Below are 22,072 nucleotides of genomic sequence, written 5' to 3' on the forward strand. Positions count from 1 at the left end.
GGAGCTGTCAAAAATGACTTTGCCTACAAAAATAAGTTGCTCATTGATATCCTTGAGGATTAACAGTGCGCTTCACAAACAACAAAATCAAAGCATGAGCCTACTTGCATCCCAACCAGCTTGCTCAGCCGTAGGCAAAACAACTCTAACAACAGCAATCCTGCCACCAAAACCTACGACATCCTCAACATCGCCTACATCCTTAGAACCACGACGTACATCAATGCCCTGCACAATATTCCAAATGCCCTTTGACACAAGGACATGTTGCATCATATAAGCCCACATAGGGTAATTGTCCCCATCTAATCTATCCTCAGCAACAAACATCTTGAACATATATGTGTTGTTGTCAGCCATGGCAAATGTTGCACCTGATGTGAAAACTGCCCGAAAAGAGGGGAAACAAAGCAAAAACAACATGTGCTATATAGCACAAACCGTAGTAGACTATAAGGAACCTTTTATGTAGAAAATGACACTAACAAAAAATTTGCACAAAATGACAAAATAGCATGTGCAGTACTGCCTGTAGTAGAAACAGAGGCCGAAATGAACCCAAATGGAAATTTTGAGCAAACTTGCTGACGCTCATTAAAGCTCACAGAAATCGGAGAGTGAGCAGGCGTGTGTTGGAGCTACTGGCGACTAACCCTGGGAGGACGCAACCTGCTATGATACCAATTGTTGGAATTAGGGTTGCAAGAAAACACACACAACTTGGAGAAGACGAAGGAAGCTCAAGGCACACAATAGAGAGTGCATTACTTAGTGTGCAATGGAAAGATAAAATAGCCTTAGAGTGATGGGCGTATATACAATGCACGGGATAAAAAACCTCCTAGTGAGGGAAAAAATGCCCCGGCGGTCGTAATTGTGTTCACACATATCACTACCACATGTATATGGTAACAATTCTCTACATTATTTTCCTTTTGCTATAAGTGAAACTCGGTTGTACATATGATAGGAGAAGAGGGAACATTCCATTCTCCAAAAAACAAAACATGATTACCATCAGTCTGAAAGTGGAGAGTAACTACACTTCCAAGTAGTACCTAAGCTATACATCCACTCATGCCCAAGAACTATATCAGCTCTTAACATGTTCATAATCTAAAAGTTGATGTTCTTTGGATGGCCTTGGACCTCCAATGGCACATCCTTAACCATAGTGTTCCAAACGTCTGAGCCTTGCTCTTACAAAGGAGACACTGTGTAACTATGTGTTCTCTTTGTCTGTGGAAGCTTCAATCGCTTCACCAAAGCAGAAATTTATGATTTGCCGCATTATCAGAGTATGTGCACCTTATGACCATTAATATACCACGAAGATGGACTAAATCATGTGGACCCACTTGTGCACCATTTTAATAGTTAATGGAACTAGTGTATGCTTGTGAGCCGCATGCCACTATCAACATTACCAAATATAGCGCTTAGAGTATGTATTGTGGTGCTCATGGACAAAACAATCATGCTACTAGAAATAAGGATGCACAAACTGTGAACAATGAGATCAATCGTCACTGATGTAAAAAATGGTACTCGCAGATGATGAAACTACCTCCTTAAGGAAATCTATTACCCTATCAATGCATGATTGTGGGATATGTTTTGAGCTCCTACCTTCATTGTGAACTTGGTTAAGCTACAAAAAACTCTATAATAAAGCCCATCAATCAAGCATTTCCTAATCTCTTCATTATTTTAAGTGCAACCATTATAATATCTCTAGTCAAGCACTTCACAATCTTATCATCAAGGTGTGATTCATTCTCCTCTACTTTGCAATCCAATTAGCCTTATTTTTCCCTTCATTGTATTAATAATCGTATGCACTTGACTTTCAATTGCTATATCTTATTTATGTAAGTGCAACACTCTTTTTAATAGCTTCCATTCATTAAAAGATAGAAGTAAAAGGACTTGATTTATTTGATTTCAACTTTGTTTGTGTCTTGCACCTTAACTACCTCATTAATATCTATATCTCCTAATGTCTCTACTTTTGAAAAAGTGAATTAATTTATGAGATAATTCCTTTAGGGAATGGCTAAGGATATCACATCCAACACCTGACAAATTTGACTATTTGAGAGAGAGAGAGAGAGAGAGAGAGAGAGAGAGAGAGAGAGAGAGAGAGAGAGAGAGAGAGAATATAATAACATGCAAGGTTTCTCTCTACTTTCCACATCCTTAAGTCCATTCATTTTCCATGCAAGCTCACATTTCCTATCTAAGATTATTAACCTTTTGTCATTCACTTGTAAATAAATCTTTCAATTAAAATAAATTGGGGGCACCTACTACCTCATTGTCTTGCACCTAAAGGATCATCATTGTGTGTGCATTGCTTTTGCTACGAGCTCACTACACGGCTCAATACATACATTTCCCTACCTAAGTAAGGAGAGATTTCTTGATATAATTGTGCCACATATAGTCCTTATTTAGTGGTAATCAAATTGTGTCATAGAAAATTTATTCTTTTGTGATTATTTTTGTGGGAATTTTCTATCTATTTCACTCTCTAAAAGCCCATTCGAGGTGGCTACAATAGTATATCACTATATAGTGGGTTAGCAATAATTTTGGCTTCAAATAGTCAAAGGGAAATAGTGTGCTCGATGCATAATCAAGGCCCAATCAACATACTAGAATCCCATAACATAACAACATAATTATTTTGTAGATGATAATTGGCAACAACATTGCTAGCTAGCACCAAACACTTTACTATACCAACTTGCAAAGTTTTCCACATAGTAGAATTGGCCAACCAACCTACTTAGTGATGCAATTGTCAGCATGTGACCATGTTGACTACAAAGTAAACATCGACAAATAGTACCACTTGGGCATATCAAATAGCCACAATTCATAGATGTTTTTAGCCTTTTTAACAGCTTAAGGACAATCAAGGTCTTTTTTTACTTGTAAAAGTAGCAATGTGTTCCAAGTACTCACTAGAAAAATGTATGTTACACTCACTCATTCAAACCTTTTGTAGTTAGAAGCTCATGAAATGATTGGAGATTCTGTATATAAAAACTTGTCTCACTTAATTCAATCAAGGAGAGAAAAAATCATCATCACAAGTAAAGACCCAAAGGCATAATCATGAAAGGACATCGACCCAAGTTTGACAAGATGAAGACCCCTTGAAGACCTTGACCAAAGAAGAAGATCAAGCATGAAACTTTTGAGTGTTGTAGGAGATACAAGTTTCCTCTTACCTTAGTCTTGAAGTCATTTTTGGAGATGTTGGCAAGCTTATCCTACCACGGTTATCTTATTAAGGGGAGGGCTTTTTATCTCGTGTGGAGGCTTTTGTGGCATTATAGCATGTAAAGCATTAGTAGCCTATGCAACACAGTCTCATGTATGGCCTTGAGTGTCTTCTTCATTATGTCTTAGTCCAAAGACCAAGGGGATTGTTGCTGGGTATGGTGTATGACGTATGACCTTTATATTGACAACCTACTATAGTCTAGAAAGGATGAGCACCATGTGAGTGCAATTATGGGCCATTATGGAGGCGAGAAGAGTGTGTAACCAAGACATGCGTGTGATAAGAAGCATGTGAGTTATGCCTATAAAATAAGGCTCTGTAGTATCTTTTCATAATGCATAATCAAGTGATTAGTTTAATATAAGATTCTCTCTCTCCTCTCTCTCCCCCCCCCCCCCCCCCCCCCCCCCCCCCCCCCCTCTCTGACACACACACCACCCCATGAATGCTAATTTCACTTCCACCCCAACCCTAACATGATGCATATATGGCAATGTCTGCAATTCAGATGTATGGAACTTTGATTGATAGTGGTGTTCTAAAGCATCTTACATATCATTGTGACATGTTTACTTCTCTAGAGGTTATTCCTATAGGGAATACTATCATGTGTGCTAGTAATGCCTCTTATCTAGTACTATGAGTGGCAACTCTTTGTCACACTTTGCGGATACGGTGCACATGCCCAAGGTCAAGAAGAAGTTATTGCCTCTCGTAGCAAAACTATGTATTGTTAATGAAAATGTTCCATTATTTGTACCTAGAGGTGATTCATTTTTCACACTCTATTATGATACAAAAGTTTTAGCAAGGCTTTCAAGTGCTTGTAGTGGGTAGTGTTTAGTTTTTTCCCATAGAATTATTTAACCTTCTCTTCCATGGGTGCTTTGAGCATAACATCCACCATAAGAATTGGCAAATACAGTCATGAAAATGTAGGTTCAGATCCGTTTTTGCTAAATGCATGCACACTAGTTACTTGGTAAGCCAAAGGCTCTTTTAAAGCTATCTGCAGCCACAGGCCACCACGTGGCATAATAAAAATAAATAAAAAATATTTATTTAAAAAAAAAGCAACGCTACAATAACATTTGCGCTATCTACAACACAAAAAAGCATCTATCTGAATTATCGAACGAAAACAAGTAATAAACAGCACTCATCTACAAACTAAGTCGAAGCAAGAGCCCACAGCAGACGCCGTCGTGAGAATAAAACAAGACGTTCATAGAGGCACCAGTTTGCAAGTTCGCAGAGGTGTTGTATTTTGGAGATTCGCAAACGCACCCCAATAGTAGCATCTATGCACAACAGCGTATAATGGTTGGAATGTCCACAAGTAATTTTTGCTTCATGCTTGGTAACTCATGCATATTGTGGTTGAGCAAAAAGAAACATACTATGGCCACTTGTAGTTGTGAAGTCAAGTACATTGTAACTTTCATAGCTACGGGTGAGTGCGTTTGTCTCAAAAAACTTCTGAATAATTTAAGTGCTAAATTGCAATCGATCATCACTATCTTTACTCATAGTCTAAGTGTAGCAACAATTGTGAGGAGCCCAATGTTTTATACTTGCACGAATACACTCAAATGGTGCATTATCATTATGTCACGAACATATTTTTTCTATAGGAGACATAAGATTTACCTTGCAGATCTTTTCACAAAGGCTTTGCCTTGTGAGAAAGTTGAAAGACTTTGGCAACTCTTTGGGCTTACTCCCCTCTGTGGAATGATCACATTGTATAGGGTCTAGCATTTCTGTATATATGAGTGCCAAACGTTCAATGCATCACTAGGAGGAGGGTTTGTTACCAAAATATGGTGGTGACTTGTGCAAACAAACTTAGGACCGATTAGGGATTCTTTTTTTCCCTCTCTACTAATTTTTTTTCCCTCTAGCTTGTATACACACCCATAGCCCTAGGGCAACACTGATTTTTTACACTTGCACACTGAGTAATATGACTTCTTGTGTTGTGTGTCCTTGAGCTTCTCCATCTTCTTCTCCAAGTTTTTTGTGCCTATCTACAACTCAAATTAAAAAGCTTGCACACATTCACATTATTCATCCTTACTAGGGAACTCTTTAGACTAGAGGTTTTTCTCGGTGTAGCCACATATACAATCTACTTGCGTATGTGGTAGTATGATGTACATGCAGTTTTGTGTGTCCATGTGTGTGTTTTTTGTTAATAACATGGTTGCCAAAATGCAAGCATTTGACTATAATCCTACAAATGGTTTTGGCTTTGATTGCTATACCTTTATGAGTCCATGATACTTGAATCTAAATGTTTCATTAAACCAACATTGGCATGAGAAAACAAACAAATAGTCTCAATTTAACATGCAAAAGTGCAAACACTGAATAAATTCACAAGATGAGAATAATGAGAGGCCAACAAACCTCAAGCTTATGCATGGCAATGCAAGCCTAAAGCTTGCAGCAACCAAACTTATGTCCATTATGTATTAGAATGTTCGGCTCATGTTTGTATAGTAAACCAACGGTCCAAACAAATTGAGCAAAGCAAAGGACCGATTAACTCGAAGCGAGTTAGCTAAGCCCAGTTTAAGCCATTGGAACGAAATTTAACAGCTAGAGGTCATTTAAGGAGAAAATTTTCACTTGACAATAGGAAAATGGTTGAATCGATTTGGCAGAAAAGCTTTGAAGGACCAACAAATACTATGCAGCCACAATAAACCCAAACATTTGATTTATCCAAAGCGTGTTTGAATTGAAAATTTGTCTTATATACATATAGCAAGAATATAATTTGAAGATAGTAACTACTACAGGTTAGGGAAGGCATACTTGGAATTCAATTGATGTCATAAAATCATTTTCCAATTACGTCCTCTCCTCATGAGAACAAGAAGCCCCAATTCCCATTTTTGCAAGACGTGTGCGTTTTCTATTCATTTCTCCGCTACCTAGAATACTTGAACTTGCATTTTAAAGGTTCCAATATTAGGGTGCTTCATATATAAAAAGCAGGAGCTAATTGTGCTCACGACAGACGAGAGAGACGACAACAAGAGACCTTCCTTCTCGCGATCATCAAAACCTCTACGCTTCCAGGTGAATTCCTACTGTGTTGATTGAGCTCTCTCTCTCACACGAAGACTCTCTCTCTCTCTCTCTCTCTCTCTCTCCCCCCCCTGGACGCAAGAAGGAAGTTAAGCCAGTGGAAAAGAGGCCTTTGCAAATTTCATATACTTCAGTAATGCAAAGAGCTCTCTGAATGCACATTTTGTGTTTTTGGTCTCTCATGTGGAATCTCTCTCTCTCTCTCTCTCTCTCTCTCTCTCTCTCTCTCTCTCTCTCTCTCACACACACACACACACACACACACACACACACACACACGCATGCACACAAGTGTGCACATGCAGGCCTTCTGGAGTGCGCACTCACCATTGTACATTTCATCAATTAAATTTTCTTTGCCTGATTCAATCAGACCTGCTGCTGGATGGTAAAGGTTTGACGCCTCAAAGTTCTGCAAAGTATTTATATCAAAATTTTGAGACAGTTGCAAAATGTCGAACTTAGCGATTGGCATTATCCTCGAGAAGGTAAGTCTTCCCGTTCTTTACTTTCTTGTGAAATTTGTGATGCATTGATATCTAACCTGGCATCTTTGCAGATTGCTTCCAAGGACAAGGACTTTCGATACATGGCTACTTCTGATCTTCTGAATGAGTTGCAAAAGGATACATTTAGAGCAGATTCTGATTTGGAGCGAAAAGTTTCACACATAGTTTTGTCACAATTGGATGATGCAAGTGGAGATATCTCTGGGATTGCTGTAAAGTGGTAAGTTTTGGTTTTATGATGTTTTTAGAGGAAATGCAAATTGTTGGTGTACTGTGTATGACAATGAACGCATGCTATAGGTACCAATTTAGCTCTTAGAGGTTTATGTTGAACTTAGGAGGTGTGTTTTTTTAAGCGAGCATGCTTGTGTGTAGAAAGAAACTCTCCCTCTTCTAGAGGCAAAAACTTAAGAGGAGAAAAGTGATTGGCTCATTTATTGGCAGTGCACAACATTGTGAAAGGCAAATATAATCACTTATGGCGAGGAACTGGAGGGAAACACAGAGCCGACTACAATTTGCAACATGTTGAGCACTTTTTCACTTTAATAACTCGAAAACAATCAAATTGGAACAGAGTGATAAGAGAGAGAGAAGATGTGCGATCGGAACAAAGTGATAGAAGAGAGAGAAGGTGTCTGATTGCCGACGATCTTGAGCTGCCACTGCGGACTCCATGGGGTTTTGGTTTTGTTGCTTGGTGAGATAACGTACAACATATTGAGCATGGGTCTCCGCTAGAAGTTTTTGGGTGGAAGGATTGTTGAATGTGAGGACTGTGCTTTGGTTTGTAGAGGGCAAAGGTGCAAGTGAATCTTTGATACCACTGTAATCACTTTTGGTGAGGGATCGGATGGAAACACAGAGACAAATACAATGTACAACACTTTGGAACACTGTATCACTTTAAACAACTCGAAAACAATGGAATTGAAACAGAATGAAAGGAGAGAGAGAAGATGTCAGAGTGAAAACGTCTGCAAAATCTGTATCTGTGGCATACTGGTCGACCATATCCTCGAAGCTCCTGTGATGTATCGCGGAAATAGCCAGAATTAACGGCTTTTGAGACAAAGCATCTGCCACCACATTCTTCTGTCGCTGCACATGGACAATCTGGAAGTGAAACTGTGACAAGATGTTCGCCCACCGCATCTGCTTTTCCGATAGCTGCTTCTGTGACAAGAAGTAGCGCAAACTCTGATGGTCTGTAAAGACAATAAAATCCGCTCCGAGTAGGTAGTGCCGCCACTGAGTAAGAGCATGGATAACCGCCAAAAGCTCTTTCTCATAAATCTGTGTTGTCATTTCCGACCTTGAGAACAATCGGCTCTTGTAAGCAATGACATGGCCTTCTTGCATTAAGACCGCACCCAGACTACGACCACAAGCATCACAATATACTTCAAATGACTTCTGCAAGTCCGACAAAGTCAAAACTGGTCCCGTAGTCAATTTCTCTTTCAATGTCTGAAAGGCAGTCACCTCTGTGGGTCCCCATGAGAAAGGGACTCCTTTCTGTGTCAAGATATGCTAAGGGGAAGCAACCTTTGCAAACTTTCGAATGAACGGCCTGTAGTACGAACACAGTCCCAAGAAGCTTCTAACTTCATGGACATTCTTCAAATTGGGCCAATCACGGATGGTCTCTATCTTGGCCGGATCCATTTGCACTCCCGTTGCTGAGACAATGTGTCCCAAAAAGTGTATCTTTGGTAGAAAAAATTCACTTTTCTTTGCATTAATCACTAACTTGTGATCTCATAATGCCTGAAAGACCTGAAGCAGATATCTCTATGTTCTGCCTCATTCTTGGCAAAAACAATGATATCGTCAAAGAAAGTGCCAACAAATAGCCTGTACTCTCGAAAAATCCTGTCCATTATCCGGTTAAATGTCGCAGGAGCATTGGTTAAGCCAAAAGGCATCACCAAAAACTCCAATAACCCAAAAGTCGTCCGAAAAGCTGTCTTGTAGACGTCTCCCGACGCGATTCTGATCTGATGATATTCACTCTTCAATTCAATCCTGCTAAAGCACGAGGATCCTTGTAATCTGTCGAGTATATCATCGATCCTAGGAATCGGAAATCTGTTCTTGATGGTGATTTTGTTGAGAGCTCTATAATCGATGCACATTCTCCAAGATCCGTCTTTCTTCAAAACCAACAATGCTGGAGAGCAATATGGTGAAGTACTAGGCTGGACAAGACCCTTTTCCAAGAGGTCTTTCACTTGGTTCATAATCTCTTCATTCTGTGCTCGGCTCACACGGTAAGGTGGCCGGTTTGGTGGTGTGCTTCTGGGTATCAGATCAATGGTATGATCTTCAGGACGAGCAGGTGAAAACTCGCCTGGTAGGCCCTCTGAGAAGCAATCGGCGTGAGAGTGGAGAAAATCTTGGCCTTCTTTATCAAGTTTAGACATATTTGTCCTATCCTCATCACTTAATTCTTTCATAAAGATCGAGTAAACAAACAGACTGGATTTCATTAATTTAGAAATGGCCGAAGCCGATACAATAGGGACAGACTTGCCCTTCAGTTTAATGTCAAGTACAATGGGTCTGCCCTTCTATGTAGTCAATGTCGCTTCCTCGCTCGATAATCGACCACGGCGTTGTTCTTGTGGTACCCGGGAATTCCCAAGAGAACATCACAACCTTCCAAAGGCATTATGTAAAAGTCCTCATGCCCCAAATACCCCTGACAATGCAACCGAAGTTTGCCAATGATGACAGGTGTAATGGCTACATCCCTGCCAGGTGCCGCTAGAACAGCCTCCGCAAGTGGTCCCATCCCCATCGGGAGTGATCTCGAGTGATCTCGAGCCTTGATCCCTCATGGATGAGTTCTTCGCGTCTAGGGTCCTCAACTGCACCTGTAAGGCTATTTGCTGCATTGGAGAAACTCGATCATATAGTGAAGAAAGCCGATCCCAAATCAACTTCCCGTCCTTCATCAATTGGATGTGACTGATGGCTGATGGTGTACTGTTGAGGATTATGAAAGACCGGATTTGAGCATTGCTACGCTTCCATAACTTCGTTCGCGCAGGATCCTTTGGCTTTTGAAAGTTGCTCGTAACAAAGCCTCCAAGCTCGTAAGCGTCAAAGACTGCCATCATGGTCACTTTCCAAATGGCATAGCTCTCACCTTTCAATTACCGATCCGAGGGAAAGGTAGGGAGGGTAGGTATCTTGATTGGTTGATCACCTACGCGGGAGTAGAACTGGGACCAATCTCCCCACACTCCTCGTTGACGGGTGGTTCACCACCACCGTCGGTAGCAACCTCAGGTTGCACTTCTTGATCATGGACCAAATTCATGTTAGAATCATCATTCCTCTCCATCGTGTAAGAGAACTTGGGCATGTGACAAGGCTAGGTCGACGTTGAAGAAGGGAAATCTTCAAATCCGCGATCTCTATAGCCAAAATCAGCCCCAAATGGTGAAAAACGTAGAAAAAACAGCACATTAATCTCTCTGTCGCGGAAATTAAGCACCAAAAACTCTCTTAGATCACCAATCCGATTTGAGAGCAAGCCGTGGCTCTGATACTATGTCAAAGGTGGAGTGGAAAAGGGTGAATCGGGTGATGATCTCGTCTGCAACTGCGAGCAAACCTCCTCATAGCAATCTGCAAGTGCACGTGTGCATGTAGGGGCTCACCGTAGAGGGGAAGTCAAGCGCTAGAGAGGTATCATTGGCAAAAACGTTGGAGAGAGATCGATGGTATCACAAAAAAACGCTAGAGAAAGAGTGTGCCCAAATGTTGGAAGCTCTGCACTTATACACCATGCTAAAACTACAAGGGGGGGCTTGCATGCATATATAGGGCAATAGGAAAATTACCCTACCAAGCATAAAAACCCCACGATCCATAAAATGGCCACTTAATGCTAATAAATACACTAAAACCAACGTGGGACATATATTTAGTAGGAGAACTGCATAACACTCGAGACTCTAATCTAGGGTAACCCTAGAAAAGGGTCCCGCCTCATACCAGCCTATCGGGTGGGCAACACAATGGAGTGCATCACCGAGAAAAGGCATGTCTATCTGAGATACGGCCGAGCACAGCCACAAAATAGCCGTCTCACTCCCTAATCTGCTTCTGGGAGATAGTGGAGTGTAACATGCAGCATAAGTGAATGATGGTGTATGGCTTAGGATGAGTGATCGGTGGATGCTCAAGGTTCCTTTTACTCATGGGAAGGGAGAGCCTTCCTTGACTTAATGAGAGAATGTGCAATGATCTAAACACGAGTGGAATGCAAACTGAGTGAGTGTGCAACAAAGTGCTAGAGAGAGAGAGAGAGAGAGAGAGAGAGAGAGAGAGAGAGAGAGAGGAAACGACTCCAGATAGAGTCCCAAACAGGCCTAAAAATTGGAGGGCACCCTTACCCATCCTAGGGAAGGGAAATTTTCAAGAGTGCCCATCCCATGGGAAGGTCTCTCTGGCGTTTCGACCTTCAAAATGAAGGGCAAAATCTTCCGTGCCCTTCTGATCAAAGCTTTACCAAAAACAAGTTTTTTTATGAGTGCATTTTAACTAACCAAAAACATGTGCTTTTGAACAATTGTAACCTGTAAAGAAAGCTCTCAGCCAACATTTGGTCGGCGAGAGACTCGAGATTCAAGATTTGTTACTCGAGTAGCCCGTTGCTTATGTTAGAAAACTTGTGAGCGATTGAATTTTTGAGTTCAATCTTCAAACTTCAATCATGGTGCTTCGCTTCCTCTACAATATGTCAACGCGCTAAAAATTCCATATAATGAAAAGCATACCTTAACTTTTAACTTCTAAGGTGCACGGCACTACACTGCACGCTTGAACAACCTTCATAATTAGACTCCACACTTATTAGTGACTCTCAAAGTCTATAGAACATCCTCTAGGTCCAACTCAAAAGTCCCAATTCCAAGCATTGGCATGATTAACCTTTGCAAGGCACTTTGAGAGGTTTCCCTAGGAAGGGCTTGCAAAAATAAGCCCTTCCTTGGGGCAAGGCCACTTGAACAACATGTCCTTCCTTAGGAAGGGCTATTATAAATTTGCAACAGGTGCAGGGCTAGCAACAAAGGAAGGGTGGCAATTTTCGGCCCTGGTCCCAAAACCCCCTCCAAGGGCACCCCTCTCTATTGCTAGAGAGGTATTTGCTTTAGATTGCACAAAGTTTGGTACAATGCTTCTAGATGCTGTGGTACTTGATGACGATGATGTCGATGATGACGACAACGATGGCTATGGCGATGACTATGTCGATGACGATGATGGTGTCGAGGACGACGACAACAAGGTCAATGCTGAAAGCTAGGTGTCTTGTTGGGAATCTGCTACTGTGGCGGTATTGTGGGGCTGATCTGCAAAACAACCGCCGAGTCGTGCAAGGCTGAGAATGCAAAACGCTGGCTGATCTGGGCTGGAATTGCACAACACTGGCTGATCTTTGCTAAATCTGAAAATGCCAGGCTGATTCTTATAAAATTAATGACTATAAGAGTTGTTTCACACGCGAGGTCGGAAATTGGAACCATGCGGTAGAAAATGCTAATGCTATGGGTTGTGCAATTGGAGGGTATGCAGCTACTCGTAAGTGCTTGGACATGCACGGCATGTGCACATGCTCACAAGGTTGTTAGTACACACACTTCCTAGGCTTCCTAAAACCTAGAAGTAGGAACAGCTTGTCCACGTACACAGAGGGTTAGATGTGCACATGACATGGAGCCACCACTGAACAGGAATCTGAACTCTTAACACAGACAATATGAGTGAGGGATTGATCTATCTTATCCCCAAGGAGGGAGGCTCCTTGGACGAGATTTGGCAGTGGCTACCCGTCACCATTCTCAACTCAGCCTACAAAATCTTAGCAAAGGCTGTGAGTTTGAGAATTGAGCCGCCAATTGAGAACATCATAAATGAGACTCAAACGGGCTTTGTCAAGGAGTGCAGTATCCTTGACAATATTTTTACCTTTTGCGAGGCGATTGCCCTTGCATGTCTTCGAGGAGAGGATCTAGTGGTACTTCTCGATTTTGAAAGCATATGACAAGTCACAAAGTTGATTGGTGTTTCCTTGAGGGCACTATGCGCCGGATAAGGTTTTCAGATGCATGGATTAGGGGAGTGCCAACTCTTTACAAGTGTGCACAGTCAGGTGTTGTTGGCAGGGGGCAGAGGAGAACGCTTTATGCTCACATGATTGGTTTGACAAGGCTTCTTGCCCTTTTCATGTTTCTCTTCTATGTTGAGGCAATGAGCAGGTTCATGACCTTATAGAAGGTTGGTTTGCGTGGTCTGTAGCTTCTATTGTGGGAGACGAGCTATTGGACACTGAGTTTGTTGATGACTCAGACATGTTTTTGGAGGGCTAGGAGGCCAACTTGCACAGGTGTGAGCAGGCGCTTGCGGTGTTATGTTGTGCGTCGGAAGCACTGATCAACTGACGGAAGTCAGTGGCTTTCTGGGTTGGTAGTGCTCCCATGCCTAATTGGTCTCCTCGAGAGGGCTTTAGGTGGATTCCTCCAGGGACACCAAGTACGCTACTTGGGCTATCAGGTTGGTTTGGATCTATCTCGAGAGCAACAGATTGCTCCCCTCCTCTCTATTAGGAGGAAATTGCTCCATTGGAGCTCGACACGACTCTCTTGCTGGCAAGGTTGTGTTGGCGAACCATGTCTTGTTGGCTACTATGTGGTACATCACGGCTCGTTGGATTTTCTCGAGCTCTTGCATCAGCGAGCTGGAGAGGCTAATTAGGAACTTCGTCAGTTGGAGAGGCTGATTAGGAACTTCTTGTGGTCAGGATGTAACAGACTTGGACACTCCAAGTCAAGAATCAATCGCGACAGCACCAAATAACCACTTCAAACAATTCACAGCTCACAATAGATTTGCACTGGCCTGGCGGAGTTCCGTGCCTAGAGATATTGGCCCCAAAGACTGGCGCCCCTTTCGGTATTTCTTTTTGTATTAATCAATCATCAAAGTACAAGAGAGCGGTTAGGGTTTCACTCTCAGACTCTGCGTCCAGATGCTCTGAGAAGTTAAGACCCTCACCACTTATTTAAAGGTTACAAGGGATGCCCAAAAGCAGAGCCCCAAAAGCAGAGCCCCAAAAGCTTGAAAGCAAAAGCACATTCTCTCTCTCATTCCATTCCATAAAGTCATCCAGCAGAATATTGTTAGCTATCAGTATCCCTGAAGCTCATAGAGACATCAGTGACTTTAGTATCAAAATCGAGGCATCTATTGACAAAGAAGCGGAGTGACTCCCCTCTTGTGCATTCCACTGCACCAGATCTCCGGCCAAGCTGAATTCTGGGTTCCGTTTGGAGTAGACTATGCTAAACCAAAACATCGAGGTAAAGTTTCAGAATCTGAGGAGTATCTGCTAGGTCCTCCTCCTCCATCCACTTCGCATCAAATGCTGGAAAGTTCTTGAAGTTAACCAAGAACCGCCTTTGGACTTTATCTTTCTTTGTATCGTTATGTGCCAAAGTCTGTTCCGGAACAAGGATCTCCTTGTTTTCTTTCACTTCAGGTTGCTCATCCGGCTCCCCATCATCAGGCACATCACCCTTAACAGGTTTCAAGAGACTCACATGCAATGCATTGTGAATCCTCCAAGTATCTGGCAGTTTCAATCGGAAGGAGACATCATTTATCTTGTCAGTGATCTGGAAAGGTCTGTAGTATCACATACTAAGCTTTGGAAAAAAAAAGCCTCTCCTTTCCCTTTTTTTCTTTCGTAGCCGTGACTTCTCAAAACGTAAGAGCACCCAATCATCCTCCTCCAATTTCAAATCGCGATGATGGCGATCCGCTACCTTTTTCTGTCGTTCTTGAGACTACTGCAAAGTCTCGCGAACCTTGGCAAAAGCCGTATCCAAATCTCGCGAATATTCATCCGCTTCAAATATCTAATCTTTCGTGCTCAGGAAGGATGGAACCTTCACAACACTTTCAACTATCTCACATGGCGTCTTCCTCGTCGAAGAGTGTATCGTGTTATTGTAGGCAAATTCCACCAAAGGTAAGTTCTTTTCCCATTGAGTCTTCTGATCCAAGATACAAGACTTCAATAAATCTAAAATCATTGAATTGGCAATCGCAGATTGCCGTCAGTCTGCAAGTGGAACAATGACGAGAACTGCAACCGCGTGCCAATGTTCTCCCAAATTGCCTTCCAAAATAAACTCATAAATTTGGGGTCTCTGTCGGAGACAATCGTCTCAGACGTGCCATGTAATCGGAAAATCATCGTGATCATTCTGTGTTCTCGGGAGATCAAAAATGAAATCCATTTCAATACTTTCCCAGGGGCGGGTGGGTATGGGTAAAGGCTTTAACAATCCCTGTGCCTTATGCTTGTCAAAATTGACCTTCTAGCATACTAAGCAACTGCGCACAAACTCTTCCACATCCTTTTTGAGTCTCGGCCCAAAGAAGTATCTCTCTACCCCCTTCATGGTGGTAGCAATGCCGCGGTGACTCGTAAAAGGTGGATAGTGGCATTCAGTCATAACCTTTTCCCTCAACGGTTGTGTAACGCACAACATAGTCTTTTCATCAAGTAGCCTTCCCGAAGGGAGTATCCAGCTACCGTCTCCCCATCCCGTATCCGTGTGAAAATATCTGCAAAATCTGTATCTGTGGCATACTGATCGACCATATCCTCGAAGCTCCTATGATGTATCGCGGAAATAGCCAGAACCAACGGCTTCCGAGACAAAGCATCTGCCACCACATTCTTCTGTCCCTGCATATGGACAATCTGGAAGTGAAACTGTGACAAGATGTTCGTCCACCGCATCTGCTTTTCCGAAAGCTTTTGTGACAAGAAGTAGCACAAACTCTGATGGTCTGTAAAGACCGTAAAATCCGCTTCGAGTAGGTAATGTCGCCACTGAGTAAGAGCATGGATCACTGCCAAAAGCTCTTTCTCATATATCTGTGCTGTCATCTCCGGCCTAGAGAACAATCGGCTCTCGTAAGCAATGACATGGCCTTCTTGCATCAAGACCGCACCCAGACTACGACCACAAGCATCACAATATACTTCAAATGACTTCTGCAAGTGCGGCAAAGTCAAAACTGGTCTCGTAGTCAATTTTTCTTTCAATTTCTGAAAGGCAGTCACCTCTGTGGATCCCCACGAGAAAGAGACTCCTTTTTGTATCAAGATATGCAAAGGGGAAGCAACCTCTGCAAACTTTCGTATGAACCGCCTGTAGTACGAACACAGTCCAAGAAGCTTCCAACTTCATGGACATTCTTCAAATCAGGCCAATCACGTATAGTCTGTATCTTGGCCGAATCCACTTGCACTCCTGTTGAGACAAAGTGTCCCAAAAAGTGTATCTCTGAAGCAGATGATCTCTGTGTTCTGCCTCATTCTTGGAGAAAACAATGATATCATCAAAGAAAGTGCCAACAAATAGCCTGTGCTCTCGAAAAATCCTGTCCATCATCCGGTTAAATGTCGCAGGAGCATTGGTTAAACCAAAAGGCATCGCCAAAAACTCAAATAACCCAAAAGTCGTCCGAAAAGCTGTCTTGTAGACGTCTTCCGGCGCAATTCAGATTTGATGATATCCACTCTTCATGTCAATCCTGGTAAAGCACGAGGATCCCTGTAACCTGTCGAGTATATCATCGATCCTAGGAATCGGAAATCTGTTCTTGATGGTGATTTTGTTGAGAGCTCTATGATTGATGCACATTCTCCAAGATTCATCTTTCTTCAAATCCAACAACAGTGGAGAGCAGTACAGTTAAGTACTAGGCTGGACAAGACCCTTTTCCAAGAGGTCTTTCACTTGGTTCATAATCTTTTCAATCTGTACTCGGCTCACACGGTAAGGTGGCCGATTCGGTGACGTGCTTCCAGGTATCAGGTCAATGGTCTGATCCTCAAGCCCTCTAAAAAGTAGTCGGCATGAGTGTGGAGAAAAAATCTTTGCGTTCTTTTGTTCAGGTCAAAACATATTCAACCTTTTTCCATTGTTCAGTTCTCTCCCAAAAGAATGAGTAAAGAAACTGAAGTTCATCAAGTACAATCTCTGAGCCCTTCATTCATCAAAGTCACTTTCTCGGCCTGGTAGTCAACCACGGCGTTGTTCTGGTGGTACCAGGGGATTCCGAGTAGAACGTCACTCGCATGCCCTGAACACCCCTGTCATTGCAAACGAAGTTTGCCAATGCTCGGTGTAATGGCAACATCCCATCCGGGTGCCAGTCGAACTACCTCCGCCTGTGGCATCAGTCTGTCAGGCGTAATTCCAAATCGAGCCGCCAATTCCAAGTGAAAAGAAGTTGGCCTTGGCTCCTTGAAAAGAGCTTCCTGATCCTTCACTTTGTCCCAAAAGCGGCAAAGTTTGTACTTTCATTCATTTAATTCGGTTCAGGTCCCACGCCATGTGGTACCAGTTCTGCTTTTTATCTGCCTTTTCTGCCACGTTCCTCAGCTGCTCTCGAACTCTCAGGCCTGTTGTCGTTCTTATCATTCAGTTCGTTCGGTGCCTGTTTAGGGCACTTCGCGGAGATATGTCCATGTTCCCCGCATCCAAAGCACTTCCCCTCTCTGATGAAGCGAGCTCTCTCCTCAGAAGTAAGCTTGGGTCGTGCATCCTTTTTTCTCTGGTTTGCTCTTTTTCTTTCTACTTTCATTCCCAGAAGTCTGTTCGGCTCGTTGTGTCATGGCCTCATCTGTGGGGTAGGTTAGACTGCCAGAGTGAATGGCAAAGCCCCGCTTCGCATGACTCATCAACTCCTGAATAGAAGCTGACTTCTGTTCCCAGCAGTGATCTCGGATCTCTGTAGGTAGACCCAAGGTAAACCGCTCAATGTGTTCTCTGAAGGAGATCTTCTTGAATGAAGAGGCGGGTAGAAAAGAGCTCCATAATCTTTCACAATAAGCATTGATTGTGTCTTTCTTGGTCATCCAAAGATGGTTTCAAGCAGCTCGTACATCTCGTTCATATTCTTGTGTCAACCAAGAAGAAATAAAAGAACTACTTAAATTTCAGCCATTTAATTGGCGCAGTCTTGTTTAAGAGAAGAGTGGACCACCAAGTGCGAGCATTCCCTTTAAAGCAAGAGGCAGCTCTCCGAATCTTGGAGTGCTCTGAGTAGCGTCCTCCCGTGAAAGCGATGTCAAACTGCTGTATAAAAGACAAAGCCTTCGAAGCATCTGAGTATCCTGAGAAAGTGTCAAATTTAATTGACTGTCCACCTAAACTCTCGGACTTTCTTGCTTTTATCTTCCAGAAAGTCATACTGGTTGGCTTTATAACAATTCTTGTTCGCATAAAAGTTTCCATCAGGATCTGAGTTGTGTGTAGACAAGTCCTTAGTAGAACTGTTAGTCTCTGGGCGAGATTTAGACTTCTTTGCCTTTCTCTTGCCCTTTCCGAAGCGTTGCTTCTTGCTTTGCTTTTTACCTTTTCCGTCTTCTTCGCTCGAATCCAAGGAGCTAGAAGAACTGTCAGAAGAAGAAGAAGAAGAAGAACTGGGTACTCCTTCAAATCGAACACGCTTCTTCTATTTCTTTGCTTTGTCAAATGTCGACTGACGACCCAAATAACCTGGAAAGTCAGTGCTTTTCTTTTGCTTTTTGCCATGCTTTTTGGCTTTCTTTTGTGCGCCAAAAAGCTGAGCAATCCGTGCATCAACCACCTCATCTAGTTCCTTCTCTGAATATTGTTTGGGATCAGAAGGTTTCTTGAAAGCAGATTTCGGGGGTGGTGTAGTGGTTTTCTGCCACTGCTCATGCACTTCTTGAAAAGCAGTCTCGCTCATATATTTTGCAAATTTGGGATCCTTCGTAAAATTGAGCATCATCTTCGTTGCATCGCCGATTAATTGACGACGCTCCATCTCTTGTCTCTCTGCCTGAGTAGGCTGAGGTGGGTGGGCCATACTCTCTACCTGAATCTTCGTTGTGATCCCAACCCGCATCTCCAAATGCAGAGGGAGTCGACTGATCCTTGCGTGAAGCCATAGGTGCCGCGGAAATTTTTTTTGGGGATCGGATTTCCCGTAGAAGAGAAATCGGCTGTGCTCTGATACCACTGTAACAGACTTGGACACTCCAAGTCAAGAATCAATCGCGACAGCACCAAATAACCACTTCAAACAATTCACAGATCACAATAGATTTGCACTGGTCCGGCGGAGTTCCATGCCTAGAGATATTGGCCCCAAAGACTGGCGCCCCTTTCGGTATTTCTTTTTGTATTAATCAATAATCAAAGTACAAGAGAGCGGTTAGGGTTTCCCTCTCAGACTCTGCGTCCAGATGATCTGAGAAGTGAGACCCTCACCACTTATTTAAAGGTTACAAGGGATGCCCAAAAGCAGAGCCCCAAAAGCTTGAAAGCAAAAGCAGACTCTCTCTCTCTCTCTCTCTCTCTCTCTCTCTCTCTCTCTCTCTCTCTCTCAATGAGAGCCAGTAAAAAGCAAGTTCTCTTTTTCTCTCTTTCTCCGCAAAAAGCTGAGATTTGCGTCGCTCAAAATTTCCTTTTTTTTTCTGCTTTTTTTTGCTTTTTTCTCCTCCGCGATTTCTGGAAATTAGGGTTTTTGGCAAAAATTAGGGTTTGCAGGAATTTTAGGGTTTCTAGCAGAAATTAGGGTTTTTGCTGTCCGTAGCCACGTCATCACTTTGTGACATAGGATAGGACACATAGTTGGCTTAGGCAAAGGTCTCCTGGCAGGTCATCACTTTACCTTGCTCTTAGGGAGGGTTGGGGATCATCGACCCATCACGGTGTAGAGCCCTCCTTGGAAGCTTGTCGTAAGAGCCAAGGGAGAAGCCCTTGAAGGAGCTGTTGCTACACCGGATTCGGGGCTGGGTCCCATAGACGAGCGGCCCATAGAGCCCTTCCACTTGCTGGATTTTCATAGAGATGCACAGAGTTGGCCAGAGCAAGAGATCGGAGGACTACTTTGCTCGAGCTTGCTTCCATGTTGGGAGCAGCTGCGGAGTGGCTTTGAGCAACACCAACCCACATTCATTGAGGAGCATTTGAGGCAACCACTTGTTTGGAACCCTATGGTCAACACACAGCGAGGCCACATGGTTGGTAGTAGACCTCATGTGTCTTGGGGTTCCATGGTAGAGTGTCTAGCTTGTTCTTTTGGGAACTAATTGCAGTTTACAGTACTTTTTGAGGAGTTGCAAGGCATTCAACTACAAGACATGAGGGGGATGCAAAGCATGTGTCAGGATATTGTAACGGTTGTACCTGTAGAGTGGCACATCCGTACAACCTGCCATGTCAGCACAACAACGCAATTTACAGAAAATCCGTATAGTCTTGCCGCGTTAGCAGTTAGCGTAAAACGCGGGGGCTGTCTATATGGCTTGACACGTCAGTAGCCTTCATGCAATTCCCTTTTTAATTTTCCTTGTGTCTCCCAAGGTCCCATTGGACGGGACCCAATATGTTGGAACAACTTACTTTAAATCTTGTCAGTTTTCAGGCAGACATGCCATGTCATCATTTTGTGACACACCCCCCTCTTAAAAGAATTGTAATTGCCCTTGATTACTCTTGCAAAATCAGACATAAGCCATGAACCAGTTTAGTAGACACTCTGATTCTAAGTACCGACGCACTAGACGACACAAATCTAGCACTTGCACAAGGATGACAGTCATTGAACATCAAATTGCATAAAATCCATCGAGATCTAGGACCATGATCTCTCGGCAACATGTTTAGCAATCGCATCTAGATCCACATTGGACCTCACTGATGATTGTGATTGTAACAAACATGGACAGCCCAAGTCTAGATTTTGTCGCGACACAAAAGAGATTCACTTCAAAAACACTTCACAATTTAAGAGTTGACACAGCCCAACTTAGTTTCGTGCCAAGAGAGATTGTCCCCAAAGATTGGCGCCCCTTTCGGTATATCTTTTTATATTAATCTTTGAGCGAAGTACAACTCCCATGGGTGCTCGCTTCCAGACTCTGCGTCGAGATGCTCTGAGAAGTGAGACCCTTGGGTCACTTATAAACATTACAAGGTATGCTAAAAGGAGAGTCCCAAAAGTGTTAAACTAAAAAACAATTGAGTCCCAAAAGCTTTTGACTCAAAATTTGCCAACAAAAAGCAGCAGTGCAAATTGCAAAAATCCGTACAATGTCCACGTCAGCATGCCAGCGCAAAAAGCGGACGTCTGTACAATGCCACGTTAGCAATCCGTACGCTGTCCACATCAGCAGTCTATACAGGCTGTCAGCGCTTTTCACGGGAGTCCGTATTGTTGCCATGTCAGTAATTCTGCCGTACAATCTACCACATCAGCAGTCTGTACAGGCTGTCAACGCTTTTCACAGGCGTCCGTACTGTTGCCATGTCAGTAATTCTACCGTACAATCTACCACGTCATCTGTCTGCCGTGTGTGTGTGTGTCCACATCAGCAGTACGTACAGGCTGTCAGCGCTTTTTACGGGCGTCCGTACTGTTGCCATGTCAGTAATTCTGCCGTACAATCTACCACGTCATCTGTCTGCCGTGTGTGAGTGTGTCTCCGGGTAGCACTGCCACGTCATCAATTTGTGATATACTCCTCTTGAAAAAATTGTAATCGCCCTCAATTACGCCTGCAAAACAGACAAGGGCCATAAACCATTTCAGCAGACGCTAACTCTAAGTACCGACGCACTAGACACAACACATCTAGCACTTGTACAAAGACGATAGTCACATCATTGCACATGACATTACATGACAAATCAATCACAGAAAAATTCATTCCAAATCTCAGACCATGAGTGCCAACAACGTATTTAATAACCGCATCTAGGTCCATCCCGGACCTCACTGATGCGGCATTAACTAATCCTTATTGCGATCATGTCTATAGAGATTTATGAGACCGAAATGTTGCAGTCATTTCGTCTTTCAGTTCCTGCACTCAAATAAGTGAGTACATATTCAATTTTGGAAATTCCGTTCCATAAAGAATATTGTCAGCCCAGCAGTATCTCCGAAATCCAAAGGGGACAGCAGTGACTCTATTCAATCGAGGTAATCTGTGACAAAGGATCGGAGTGACTCCCTTCTTGTGCAATCCCTCTGCACCGGGTTCAACCTTGTCGATCTGCCGTATCTATCAAAGTAGAGGTAGCTAAACCGAATG

At 43.0% G+C, this 22,072-nt stretch overlaps 1 protein-coding gene across 1 annotated transcript in view; it reads left to right on the forward strand.

Annotated features, from left to right (window-relative positions):
- The first annotated feature begins 6,236 nt into the window (after positions 1-6,236).
- CAND1 (cullin-associated and neddylation dissociated) overlaps positions 6,237-22,072 on the forward strand; it is a 105,284-nt gene continuing 89,448 nt past the window's right edge. Inside the window, exons 1-3 of the mRNA XM_086496345.1 lie at positions 6,237-6,385; positions 6,768-6,882; positions 6,954-7,123. Of these exons, the coding sequence (XP_086352471.1) occupies positions 6,847-6,882; positions 6,954-7,123 (206 nt within the window). The 5' untranslated portion in view covers positions 6,237-6,385; positions 6,768-6,846. The remainder of the gene's footprint in view (positions 6,386-6,767; positions 6,883-6,953; positions 7,124-22,072) is intronic.

Source organism: Adiantum capillus-veneris, chromosome 23 (genome assembly GCF_014529385.1).
Source record: "Adiantum capillus-veneris isolate H3 chromosome 23, ASM1452938v2, whole genome shotgun sequence".
NCBI classification, from domain to species: domain Eukaryota; kingdom Viridiplantae; phylum Streptophyta; class Polypodiopsida; order Polypodiales; family Pteridaceae; genus Adiantum; species Adiantum capillus-veneris.